At 61.1% G+C, this 13,153-nt stretch overlaps 1 protein-coding gene across 1 annotated transcript in view; it reads left to right on the forward strand.

Annotated features, from left to right (window-relative positions):
* Nucleotides 1-645: 645 nt before the first annotated feature.
* Nucleotides 646-13,153, forward strand: part of TBKBP1 (TBK1 binding protein 1) — a 14,344-nt gene continuing 1,836 nt past the window's right edge. Inside the window, exons 1-9 of the mRNA XM_023762605.1 lie at nucleotides 646-973; nucleotides 1,366-1,625; nucleotides 2,028-2,150; nucleotides 2,407-2,511; nucleotides 3,494-3,668; nucleotides 4,237-4,412; nucleotides 4,607-4,668; nucleotides 12,673-12,791; nucleotides 13,012-13,088. Coding sequence (XP_023618373.1) covers nucleotides 1,401-1,625; nucleotides 2,028-2,150; nucleotides 2,407-2,511; nucleotides 3,494-3,668; nucleotides 4,237-4,412; nucleotides 4,607-4,668; nucleotides 12,673-12,791; nucleotides 13,012-13,088 — 1,062 coding nt within the window. The 5' untranslated portion in view covers nucleotides 646-973; nucleotides 1,366-1,400. The remainder of the gene's footprint in view (nucleotides 974-1,365; nucleotides 1,626-2,027; nucleotides 2,151-2,406; nucleotides 2,512-3,493; nucleotides 3,669-4,236; nucleotides 4,413-4,606; nucleotides 4,669-12,672; nucleotides 12,792-13,011; nucleotides 13,089-13,153) is intronic.

The following is a 13,153-nucleotide window of genomic DNA, read 5'->3' on the forward strand; positions in this document are numbered from 1 at the left end:
GCACTTGGCCCAGGATGGCCGGCGGGGTTGGGGGAGGGGACGGCCTGGGAGGAAGGGGTTAAAGGTGCGGCCGCCCTCCGAACGGGCGCACACGCTCCGCACTCGGGCCGGGGCGCACGCGTCTCCCTGGCACTTAATGGCGGGGGGAGGGGCGGTGTGGGGTCCCGGGCCTGCGCCCCTGCCACCCCAGGTCCTGCTGCAGGGCTCCGGGGGGTCGCGAACCCCACTGTCTGCACTCACACCTCCGGAGCCCTCTCTCCTGCACACACACGGGCTCCGGCGCGCGCACACACCTCGGACATTCCCATAGTGCCTCACGTGACCCAAACGTGCCCACCCGCACACACGCTCACGCACGCGTGCACACACGCACACACACACACACACACACACACACACGGCCACTTGGCGGCTCCATCCTGACCCCCGCGCGCAGCCCCGCTCAGGCGCTCGCGGAGTGTAACGCACCTACACTCATTCACAGACACACACACTCCCCCACACATGCCGACTGCAGACACATTCATAAACAGGCCAGGGAAGCGCGCGCACCCCCGCGCCCAGCCCACTCTTTCGGGAGCCCTGAGTCATCCCTGCCCCCTCCCAGGGCTCCCCATGTCGCCGTGTGCGCGCCCCCAGGGCGGGCTGGGGGACTCGGGCAGCCCTCTCCTCCGGGCCGGGCCCTCTCCCAGCCCCCGGCCCCTCTGCGCATCCTGACGCTCGTCCAGGACTTCCTGTGGGTCCCAGGTCAGGGGTGAGGAGGGCCTGGAGGGTGGCCACGGCCCGCGGAGAGTGGGGGAGGCATTTCCCTTTCCTGAACTCTGGGATCCTGCAGGAGGAAGCTGGGGAGCTGGGCGGGGGCTCAGCAGAGGAAGTGCTGACAGTGGTGGGGCTGACCCTCCCAGGAGCACTGAGCCTTCCTTAGAGAGGAGCCAGGGGTGCCAGAGGCCGGGATGAGGGGCTTGGCAGAGAGGTATTTGGGGGAAATGAGGCCTGGGGTGGAGAAGGGGCTGAGGCGTGAGTCCAGGCCGGCCTCCCTGTGGGCCCCATGCTGGGAAGGCAGCGCTCTCCAGTTCACTGGGTTCCAAAAGGAGCCCGTCCCTGTTGCTAGACTGGCTTATGTGCCCCAACTTGTCACCTCCCCCTTGCTTCCCACCCCCAAGTCTTCACCTGGTCCCAGCCCCTCGCCCCAACGGATGCAGGGAAGGGATGATGGGGCTTGGTGGCCTGGAAGCGGGCTGTGGGAGATGGTGGGGCAGGACCAGGCTGCCTCTCAGCTGGTCACAGGGCTCCTCAGGCCAAGACTAGGGGTGTCAGGGGACAAGCTTCAGGCCGCCCCCTCCACCATGTCTCCTGCTTTCCCAGGAGGCCCCAGGGGTGCTGCAGCCCCGGCCCTCGCCATGGAGTCCATGTTTGAGGATGACATCAGTATCCTGACCCAGGAAGCCCTGGGCCCCAGTGAGGTGTGGCTGGACGCTCCTGGAGACGCATCGCTGGGGGGGGACATGTGCTCCGCCTCCCACTTTGCCCTCATCACGGCCTACGGAGATATCAAGGAGCGTCTGGGGGGCCTGGAGAGGGAGAACGCCACCCTTCGGCACCGCCTCAAAGTTTATGAGATCAAGGTCAGAACTTGGAGATGATGGGGGTCTGGCTGTTTATGTGTGGGGGGAGGGGGGAGCGGGGGCTGCTAGTGGCAGGAATTGGGGATTCAGCAGAGATTCTAGGGATCCGAAAGGGAGGTCAGGATACAGACTCTTGAAACTTGAGAGTCCCCCATGAGAGGTGGGGCTGCTTTGGATGGGAACTCTGCGGAGCCCAGAGCCAATCAGGAGGAGATCTGGAGGGCCTGGGGTCTAGAGATCTGGGGCGTGGGAAACGCCTACAGGTCCGTGGGAATTGGATGTGCAGATCCCACTGGAGGAGGGGGACTCTGAGGCAGGTTGTAGGGAAGGGGCACAATGAGCCTGCAGCCTGGGGAGGGAGCCAGGCACCAGCTCTCCTGAGGGCCTGCCCACCATCCACAGTACCCGCTGATCAATAACTTCGGAGAGGAGCACGGCTTCTCTCTGTATGAAATCAAGGATGGCTCCCTGTTGGAGGTGGAGAAGGTCAGCCTACAGCAACGGCTCAACCAGTTCCAGCATGAGGTGAGCCCCTGGCTGGCCTCTCGGCTTTCCCTAAGTTTGCTCCAGTCAATTTCAGACACCTCCCTACCCACCAGCCTCCGGCCTTCTGTCCCCTTGATCAGAGATGGCCATGATCCCCCTTAGGGCTGGCCACAGCTCCTCCTGCCCCTTTCCTGAGTACTGGGAACGGGGGTGGGAGGCACAGGGAGCTGCTCAGCCCCAAAGTCAGTGATGGGCCTGACTGGCGTGCACCCCAACCCTCCGGGCCCCCATCCAGTTGCAGAAGAATAAGGAGCAGGAAGAACAGCTCGGGGAGATGATCCAGGCTTACGAGAAACTCTGTGTGGAGAAGAGCGACCTGGAGACAGAGCTTGGGGAGATGGTGAGGCCCAGGGAGCTGGGGTGGGAGCGTGTGACCGGTTGTGTGTCACCCTGTGAGTGTGCTTGTGGTGTGCACCCCGCTGCGATCCCGTGTGTCTGTCCGTGAGTGTCCATTTGGCCTTGTAAGTGGGGCTGTGTGTGCCCTGTCGGTTGTGAGTGACTGTGTACATACTGACCATGCAGTGTCCGGGGGTGACCGTGTGAGTGACCCTGTAGTATGTGTCTGTGTGTATGTTTGAGTCTCCTGCTGGGTCTGCCCTGGGCCTACAGCACAGCTCCTGGAAGGCTCTGTAGGTGAGGGCAAAGGTGACCAGAAGTGTCTGCGGCTGCTGGGATGGGTCTTGGCATGTGTGTGATTCTGGATCAGGGTATGGCCATGTCTGTGTGAGCGAGTGGGCGGGGGTCAGAATCAGGAGGCATGGTCTCGGTCCACTCCTAGCTGCCACCTGGGGGAAGTCACGTAGCCTGCATTCCTCCTCCAAAAAGCAGGGCAGATAACTTCCCTGAGCTGTTGTGGGCATTAGTGTAAAAATGCTTTGCTTTAATCATCAAAAGCACTTGCTAGGTGCCAGGCACCATTCTTATCTCTCTAGATAGTTACTCATTTTCGTCCTGATGACAAACCTAAGAGGTAGGTGTGGTTATCCCTATCTCATAGATGAGGTAGATGAAGCCAGAGTGGTTGTCGCATATGCAAATGCCCCCGAGGTGGTGTCTGGACAGGGGGCTGAGGCTTCCTAAAGTGCCCCTGTGTGTGAGGGACATGGAAGGGGCATGAACTCTGGCCTTGCAAGAGGCAGTAGCCAGAAACATCTGCACTGCAGTTGCTGGGAGAGGAGCGCTCGAACTCATGGTCACTTGGAGGGTGGCGTGACCCGGGGCCTGCTCAATTTGGGGGTGATGGCTGTTCAGACAGGGCATCCGGGGGGCTCCAGGGGCACCCTGGCCCTGTGCAGACCCTCACCCCCTGGTTTCCCTCACAGCGGGCCCTGGTGGAGACCCACCTGCGGCAGATCTGTGGTTTGGAGCAGCAACTGCAGCAGCAACAAGGCCTCCAGGACACAGCGTTCTCCAGCCTGAGCCCCCCGCTGGGCCCGCCCTGTGCTGATCTGGACCTGCACTACCTGACCCTGAGAGGGGGGTCTGGCTTGAGTCACGGTAAGATCTCAGCCTCCCCTAAACCTCCCTACCCCGAACTCCCCAAGCCAAACCCCCATTTCAACACCGTTGGGCACCCCAGCTTCTCAGGTAGTCAACACCCCATTATAATGCTTTGCATTTCCCCCATAATCACCCCACCTCCCCACCTGTTCCCTCACCCCATCCACTATTACCCCAATTTCTGCCATCTAAGTCCCTCTCCCGCCACCCTGGCTACCCCCATGCAATTCTCATAGGTGCCAGCAGAGGGCACCCCAAACCAGAGTCCCCTGCCTGCTCTGGGTACAGGTTGTGATTAGGAGAGGTCCAGAGGATGCTCAGGGACTTGAGTCTGGCCAGGGGAGCCCTTCAGGGGCCATCTTATTTTTCCCTGGCCTCCAGGAGGGTTAGGAGCAGCAGCTCAGCTCCCCCTTGCACACTGTCCTCATTCTGGGTGTCTGTCCTCTAGCTGTCTCTCTCGGGTCTCTCCTGCTGCAGTCCTCACCTCTCCTCTTTGTGTTGATCTGGGAGGCAGTGGAGGTGCCCAGCAGCTGGACTCAGCCTGACAGTGTGCTCTCCCCGCCAGCAGGCTGGCCCGGCCCCGCGCCGAGTGTGAGTGAGCTGGAGCGGAGGCGCCTGGAAGAGGCTCTGGAGGCTGCCCAGGGAGAAGCCCGGGGGGCTCAGCTCCGGGAAGAGCAGCTCCAGGCCGAGTGCGAGCGGCTGCAGGAGGAGCTGAAGCAGCTGCAGGAGACCCGGGCCCAGGTGAGTGACAGCGGGGCACAGGCCCGGGGCCCTTGCTCTGGTACCTCTACGGCTCTGGAGGCCTGGGGGCTGCTGGAAATAGCATTTAGAGGTTTAAGACTTCTTCTCTGGGTACGGCCGTCCCTGGGAACGGTAGAGAAGGGGCGTCCCGACCAGATGAGGTTGGCGTCAGACCTCTCCGTCTTCTCCCTTAGGATCTGGCCTCCAACCAGTCGGAGCGGGAGATGGCGTGGGTGAAAAGAGTTGGAGATGATCAGTAAGTCCTGCCTGTAATCCTCTCCCTCTTCACCTCTGAACCCCAGCAGTGGCGTTTCCCAGGCCCTCCCTTTGATTGACGTCTCCCTTTGGCGTTGTGTGGGGTTTGGGTTGCTTGTGTGACTGCATCCTTCACAGGAAGGAGGCGAGGTTCTGGGGGTGCTCGGGTTCCAGGAGGTTCCCTTTGCTTTCCTCTGGCACCCAAGGCCGTGTCTGCTCGAGGGCGTTGAGAGAGGCCGCCTCAGCAGCTTTGCTGCTATGTCCTGTGTCCCCTGCTGAGTTTTGGGGCCACATTTTCTGTCCCAGGAACAAGGGCCAGCCAGTTGGGTTAGCCCTGCCCTCCCCTCCCTGACGAAGAGGAAGGAGATGGCCTGCTTTTTATGGGATTTATGGTGCCTCATCTGTCTCAGGAGAGAGAAAGCTGAGGCTTAGGGTTGGAGGGACTTCTTGGGGGGGGGGATTAGAATGTACTCAGCTGGGTGCCCCTCTGGAATCCTGCCAGGAGAGAAGGGAAGCGGGAAGTAGGAAGGGAGCTGTGTCAGTGAGGAGCCAGATGGTGGGGGCTTCTGGGCAGCTCTGGGCAGCTGGGCAAGGGTGAGCGGCAGCCGGGTAGCAGTGAGCCTGATGCCTTTCAACATCCGCACCCAGCTCATCCTCTCCCACTTTCTGAGAAATAGGGTGCAAACCTCCTTCCGCCTAAGCCTCTCCCCTGAGATGAGGTGTATGGCACAGGCTTTCTCCCTCCATTGGAGGGGAAGACCGAGGCCCAGAGTGGGGGCAGGAATTCACCCTCCATCACACAGCATACCCAGCTATAAGCCCCCGGAGGTCCTCCCCCAGCAGGCTTCCTCCTCACCTTCCTCCCAGCTTCTGGCCAGTTGGGGATCTCCTTACCTCCCCCTGCACCCTGGGGTGGGGGCCTGGGTGGAGCTGTGATAGCTGGAGGGGGGCGCGGGGGGTGAGAACACAGTTTGTGGGCCTGGTGGGTGGGACCCCTAAGCTAGGCTGCTGCGGGGCATCGAGAGGCCTCTGTGGAGAGGGTCCACCCTAGCTTGTGGCTGGGACTCAGCCCATGCTCATCCGTGTGCCCCGGCCCGGAACACACACACACACACACACACACACACACACACACACACACACACACACGAGTCTAGAATCTTCGCTTGCTCCAAAAGTCACACCGCAGGGCCCTTAATGGGTCACTGAGTCCAACCCTTCTCAGAAACCAGCAGTGAAGACGCCCCCAGGTGGCTGAACCCCAAGAGAAGACAGGGGTTGTGTCGGGGCTTCGAGTCCAGGGATGCTGGGGTGCTGAGCGGCTTGGCTTTACTGACCTCACCTCTCTGGCCCAGAGGTCAGTCGTTGCTGAGAGATGTGATGAGCGGGTGAGGGCAGAGGAGGGGTGGTGGGTGCCAAGGGGCCAAGGCTGAGGGTGAGTGAGTGGAAGAGAACACCCCCCATAAAGTGCTTTTGGCAGTCAGGTTCTGCATCCTGCTGTTCTGGCCAGAACAGCCCCTTCTCCTTCCTCTCCCGCACCTGCCTCGCCCAGTCCCTTTGGCCATAAGGATGAGCTGGTCTTGCCTCCCTTGCCTCCTGGCTCCTCCCCTCGGTCCCAGTGGTTCACACGCTGCCTCCGGGCCTCCCGGACCCCCCTGCCTGCCGGCCTCACACTGGCTTGCAGGCTGGGTTTCTCTGGACAGCCCCAGCTTGGCAAGAGTTAATTACCAGAGGAAGTCCTCACTCCCCGGCAGTTTTATTTTCTTATAAACTCAGCTCCTTGTGGTAATCGTCCGCTTCCCCGGCGATGCCTCCCCTGTCCTCCCACCTGAGGAGGCCTCAGTCACCCCATGACCCCTCCTCTTCTTCCTACTTCTTCCTGCCCCTCCAGGCTCCTGGGAATGTCACAGATGGGTTTACCCAGGAGAGGAATGCAGGGGCTGCATTATCGGGTGGGGTGTGAACGCTAAAGAGGGGGCCCCAGAAATGTCTGCGTTCAGCCTCCTCCCATATGAGGATCTTCTGTGTCCCCGAAAGCTTCTCACTTGTTCTCCGTTTGGCCACCTCCAGGGCAGCCAGTTGTATAGTGGGGAGTCCTGGGTGTTAAAATGCACCCCCTCATGCAGCTCCTGCCTCTATTAATCCTCCGACATAGGTCCTTCCTGTGCTGAGGCTGGGAGGCAGCCCAGCCCCAGGGTTCCCCAGCTCCTCCCATTCCAGCCCCGGGCCCATCAGCTCTGGTCATCAATGTTCCTCTGGAAATGGACACCCAGACCAGACCAGACGCATCCAGGTCTGACCTCCGGGCAAGATTTCCCTGCCCTTTGGAGACCGATGCCCAGGGAAACAGATGGCCCCGGGGGGAGAGCTGCAGGGGGCCGCTCCGGGGCCAAGGGCATGGGGGCCACTCGGGGAGGGGGTGGGAGTGGAGACCACCTGCTCCTGAAGGTGCCCTGGGAGGTAAGGACCCCAGGAGGGTCCCTGTCCAGGGGGAGGTGCGGAACCCACACCGCCTGCCCTCCGGGCCCAGCGCAGAGGCCCGCGCTGAGGGAGGAGGGGAAATTGTGGAGAGGAAATTGTGGAGAGGGGGTCCTTTGGGGTCTGAGGGCTCTGAGAGAGCAGGGCTAGTGAGGGGAACGAGGGCTCAGTGAAGGGGGAGCTCGCTCGTGAGGGGTCCACCGTAAGAAGACGTGGGGCTCAGTGTGAGTGATGAGGGGTAAACTCTAGGTCTTTCTTCTTTCCCAACGTGGGGGGCTCAGCATTGCAGCCTGGGCCCTTTTCCGCCCACCCCCCACGCCCCTCTCTCCGCCCACAAGCCTCTGCGTGGGCTGCGGTTAGTGGTGGGGGAGAAGTGTGAACTCGGAGAGAGAGGATGGAAACTCTGCACAGAGGTCAAGGGCAGTGTAGGGTGGGTCAGGGCGGAAATCGGAGACCCCCGTGTACCCTGAGCGTAGCCTCCTGCCCCAGAAGCAGCGGGCCCAGGGCCTCCCCCTTCACGCTTCTCACCCTCCCTACTTCCTTTCTTTCAAGTCTCCTTCAGCCAGGCACCAGCTCACAGGAATGAACCACTGAGCACTTGCAGCCCTGGCGGGCGGGCGTGGGGCAGGGCTCTGCGATTGAGGCCCACCACTCCCACCTCATTGTGGTCTGAGGGATTGGTGGGCTTTGAACCGGTCTTGGTCTCGGGCCATTTCCCTGCCAGGAAGGCAGAGAGGAGCTCTTACCACACTCTCTCCCTCCATGGGAAACTCCACATCCTCCCCTCCCTTTTCAACCCAAGTCACTGGGCTGGTGTCTCCAGAAAAAGGATCAAAATGGTCTCCCCTCCCTCCCCTGTGTCCTAGGCGCTCCCCTGACCCTTCCTCCATGCCAGACGCCATGCGAGGCAATTTACCTACAACATTTCATTTAATTCTCACCAAAAAAACCCAAAAACAAAAAACCCCAAAAAACCATGTGATGAAGGCATTGTCCGCTTTTACCGCTAAGCAAACTGAGGTTCAAAGAAGTGAAGTAATCAGAGACGCTAAGTGTACATGTCGAGCAGGTTCTGAGCAAATGGGTTTTTTTTCTGCTTCAGATTCTTCTTCAGGTTGGAGCCCTTATATCAGAGGGGTCGGGTGATTTGTTGATCAAACCTGATCCCTGTAGCAAGTGCAAGGGGCACCGTTAGTATTTATGCTGGCGCCACCGGTGTGAACCAGGACAGTTCTGGGCAAACTGGGATGGGTGGCCCCTCACCGAACCAGGGACCCTGGTTCCCAGCCTCTCTGTGAGCGGCTCAGCTTGGTTGCGTAGCGGAGGCGCCCAGGCACCCTGACATCTCGCTGTGCTGGAAGCATGGCAGGGCTGCCGGGCCCTGCGGACCGCAAGTCATAGCTGGTCGAGGAGCGTGAAGGGGCTCAAGGCGCCTGAGAGGAAGTGGTGGAGCATGGGTTGTTGCAGAGCGACTTCCTCCTCCCGCCGAGGCCTGTAACCTCAGGTCCGCTCCATGGCCTGGTGCCTGTGGTCCCCTCCCTGAGGGGTCGTGTGGGAAGACTGATGCTGGGCGTGCCTGTGGGTGGTGGAAAGTTTGGTCCCTAAATTTACCCACAGGGGGGAGGTGACTGGGGGCAACTGAGGGCCGCTGTGGGCAAAGATGGGAGGGTTAGGGGGGCTGGATGTCTGTTTTCCTCCCGATCCTGAGTCAGTTAATGATTCTGACTGACCCCATTCCTGACCCTCATATGGATCCCATCCCTAACTCTAACCCTATCCCTTATCCTGACCCCAACTCTGTCCACAGTCCTGACCGAAAATGAACTATCAGCCCCAGCCCTAATCTGACCCTGAGCCCAGCCTTAACCTCGACCTTCAGCCCTTCCCTAATTCTCATCCATGACCCGGCGTGTGAACTCCAACCCTGCCACGTCCTCACTGGCGCTCCAACACAGGGTGCCCAGGGGCCTCTGTGGCTGGTTCGGGGCAGAAAGGCCTTTAATAGAGGAGGACCCTTCGGTCTCTAACCTCGGTAGCTTTAGCAACAATAGTGAAGACTGTTATTGCCAGGTGGGTTCTGAGATCCCTGACTTAGGCGTGGGAAGAATGAATGAAAGGATAAGTCAATGAAGGGTGGAAAGATTTGCTGCAGCGGGGGCCCTTCTTCCTGCCAGCTCTGCCATTTGCTCCTCGGAAGGTGCCAGCTCAGCAGGCTGAGGTGCCAAGAGCATGTTTGAATCCCTGCTCTGTGTCACCACTGCTCGTGGCCTTGGGCCAGCCTCCGACCAGCCCGGCCATTCCGCTGCCATACATGCCTAGCTCCTTCCTCTCTCCTCCCGGGGCGGCGGGGGTGATGCTCAGGGCGCCCGGCCACTCTGGAGGTCTCCAGCCTCTTCCTCCTCCTCCGCTGCCATCCCGCCTCCACTTTCCCGCCCTTGCTGCTTCCTCTTGGAAGGCAGGGTATAGCGGAGCGGTCAGTACCCTGGACTCCGGAGTCCAGGAGGCCAGAGCTCCCATTCCAGCAACTCCATTCCTCCTCGGCTTTATGACTTTGGTCAAGGACTTAACCTCTGGGAACCTCCATTCCCTCATCTGTAAAATGCAACACTGTGGGGTGGTGGTGAAGATTAAGCGAAGTTCCCAGCATGATGCCTGGCCTGTGATGAGCGCTCGTACAGGTGGTTTGTGATTCTCTTCTCCCTGGGTCCCTCCCAGGTTCCCAGGGACTCGGGACATCCCGTAGTTTAAGCCATAAAGAAGCGCCCGAATGCCGTTCGCCTGCCCCATGCTTCCCGACCGGCCTCGATAGTGGAAAGTAGCAGGGCCAGGAAGCCAGGAAACAGAAGGTGCCTTCAGGTGTATGCGTGTGACTCTTGGTTGTGTTGTGAAGTTGAGATTTATTTTTCCACTGAATTGGCAGTGTTTTCTAATGTGAGTCATTCGGGCCTGGCTGTGTGCATCGCCGCCTGGCTGTGTGCATCTTGGGGTAGGGAGATGACACCCACTGAAGGGGGCGGTCCCAAAGGGTCATAGGGCATCAGGAGGTTGGCTCCGACCGCCTGGCCAGGTCTCAGGTCTCTGGGAAGGCTGCCAGGGGTTCCAGCAGGACAGCCCCTGCCTGCCCCAGGCACCCAGATCAGAGCTGTGAGGGCTGGACATTCTGGGCCAGGGCCGCCTTTCTTCCATTTCCTGCTGCTCTGTCTGTCTTGTTGTGAGGAGGCTGCCAGAAGCTGGGCCCTGGAAACTGGGCTGGCTCCTGACAAGGGAAGGCAGGCAAGCAGGGGAGAGATTGGGGCCTGGGAACGGAGGGTGGCAGGTGAGAGCTCCCAGGGTGGGTGTGAGGGCAGCGACCTGTATCTGTCACCTGAGATACAGCAGTGGCTGCGGACGGGGAGAGAAACGGTGGCTGCTTGGTCAGAGGAGGACGCTGCTCCGAATCACTGCCCTGCCCGGAACCCCTCCCATCCCCCCACTGCGGGGTGGCATGGTCCTTCGAAAGCCCCCAGTCTGATGGGGGAGACACAGCTCCTGCCCTCAGACTTCCCCAGGTCTGAAGGGGGTAGCCTCCCACCGGGGAGTCCCCACTTTAATGTGGGGCACACAGACTGGACCTCCAGGCTGGCAGGGCAGGTGGCGTGGTTCCCGCAGGCCCATAGGCTGAGTGGGTGGACACAGGGCACATTCAGCCAACATGGGTTGCAGCCCTTCAGCGAGGGTTTCCGAAAGGACCCCCCTTCCTCCATCTCGGCCCACCACCCGATGGGCGGGTGAGCGATCTCCCTCCCTAAGAGGGAGCCTTGTCCCCCAGGAATCCCAGCCTGTTGGCAATCATTTTGTTTTGACCCAAAAATAGTTTTGTTGTGGGAGGCGCCATTGTCTCCCCCACCACCCAGCTCTAGTAGGAGAGCCAGCCAGTGAGCGGAGAGTGAGAGTGAGGGAGCTCCGTCATCACCTGCCCTGCACCTCGGCTTTTCCTGCCCTCTGAAGCCCTAACCTCACGACTTCCCCTCCTCCCCTCTGGGGCCACACACACGCACTCACACACACTCACTCTCACACCGTTCCTCACACTCACCATACTGGCCTCACACCTACCTCCGCTCCCTCCCATCCACTTCCATCCTCTCTCACATGCCTGGTATTGTGGGATGGGGCGAGGGGGGCCTGAGTGAAGGTCTGGAGAAGTCCCCGCCTCATTCCTGCCCAGGGCCCTTCAGCTCCTGGGGCCAAAGGGCCTCCCCTGGAAGTGACCCACCCGAGTGGCTGCGCCTCTGCCCGCCCCTTCCCCCCAGCCCCAATTTCCACAAAGCCCCAGAGCCCCTTCTGGACTTGGTACGGTATGGGGGATGCAAGAGAACCCAAACCCTGGCCTCCCGGACTCTGTCCAAGCCCAGGCCGGAAGGCAGAGACCCCAGGCCATGGCAGAGCCTCGTGTGAGGTCAGGACGGTCTCTCTGGGGGCAGCAGGCCAGGGTGGGGGCGAGGGGAGGGGCAGTGCTGACAGTGATGACCTCCGGAGGTTCTGGGTCAAAGTGACCTAAAGAGAAAGGAACAAGGGAAGTAGGTGAGGTCTTTGCCAAGTTCACAGTCTGTTCCAGCTTCGTGAGGGTGGGTGCCCAGAGAGCTGAGCAGGAAGTGGAGGAAGAAAGAAAAATGGATGGAAAGGCTCAACTCACTATCCATGTCCTGGGTACCAGGCCCTGGGCAAGGTGCTGAGAATAGGAATGCAGTGATAGAGTTTCCACCTTCGAGGAACTCCCAGGGAAGTTCCAGAACCAGGCAACTTTGATAAGTTTTCAGTGTGAGTGGCGCCCCCTGGAGGTGAGTGGGGCACAGCCCTGTGTTCACAAAGATCTCTGAGTAGAGGGCTCCCTCCGAGGCAGCTTAGAGATGGAGGCAAAGGCCCTGGACCCGGAACCCGGCAGACTTGGGCTCCCCGGGAGGCCATGCCCTTCACTTCCAGAAGGGGGCTCATCCTGGGCTGTGCAACTGTGGTCCCCAACCTCTCGCAGCTGAGGGCTCTTCGTGGACCCCCTGCCCGCGGCCCGCGATGGCGCTTCCACTTTTCGTAGGTGCTCTCTGAGAAAACGCACAGTGACGAGAGCTACTGTTGGTCCCGTGCGGCCTTTTGATGAATCTGTGTTTTATTTGTCACCACAGCTTCTGCACAGATTGGAAAAACATTCACACATACGTGTGTGAGGTACGTCCAGGCCGCAGGCAGTGCCTGGCGACGCCTGGACTCAGGGACCCCGGGGCATCACTGAGCTCCCCGCCCCAGCCCATAGTCTGGGAACCACTGCCCTAGCCCCAGGTACCATTCGCTGGGAGAGAGGGTGGCTCCTGGAATAGGTGGCATTTAAATCGGGGTCGCAGGGCCCCGGAAGGGGGAGAGGGCCAGGTGCTGGCCCAGAGCCCGTTCTTGCTCCACAGCCGTCACAGGAAACCACTTTCCTCCTCTTCCCTGCTCCCTGCCCTCTGACCTCAGGGGGCCAGGCCGTGACCTGGGGGGACGGGGTGTCCTTCAGGGTGAACCTGGCGCTGGCTTACACGGAGCTGACGGAGGAGCTGGGCCGGCTGCGGGAGCTGAGTTCGCTGCAGGGGCGGATCCTGAGGACGCTGCTGCAGGAGCAGACGAGGAGCGGCGGTGAGAGGGCCGGGCAGGGGCCGGGGCTGGGCCCCGGGCGGGGGAGCTACGAAGCCATCCCGTGTCCGGGCCACCCTCCGCTTCCCTTCCCTCCCAGGCCCGATGCTTTTCCCTGCGCGAGGAGGAGGTGGGTGGGCTTTGGTGGCCAGCAGCCCCGGCCCCAGTTCTGACCTCTCCTCTCCCCATCGCGTCCCCTGACCTGGTCCTGCTTCTCTTCCAGGCCAGAGGCACTCGCCGCTGTCGCAGCGCCACTCCCCGGCCCCCCAGTGCCCCTCGCCCTCCCCGCCGGCGCGAGCGGCGCCCCCGTGCCCCCCGTGCCAGTCCCCCGCCCCCCAGCGCCGCTCCCCAGGCCCCCCGTGCCC

This window comes from Myotis lucifugus, unplaced genomic scaffold, assembly GCF_000147115.1.
Source record: "Myotis lucifugus unplaced genomic scaffold, Myoluc2.0 scaffold_254, whole genome shotgun sequence".
Taxonomy (NCBI): Eukaryota; Metazoa; Chordata; class Mammalia; order Chiroptera; family Vespertilionidae; genus Myotis; species Myotis lucifugus.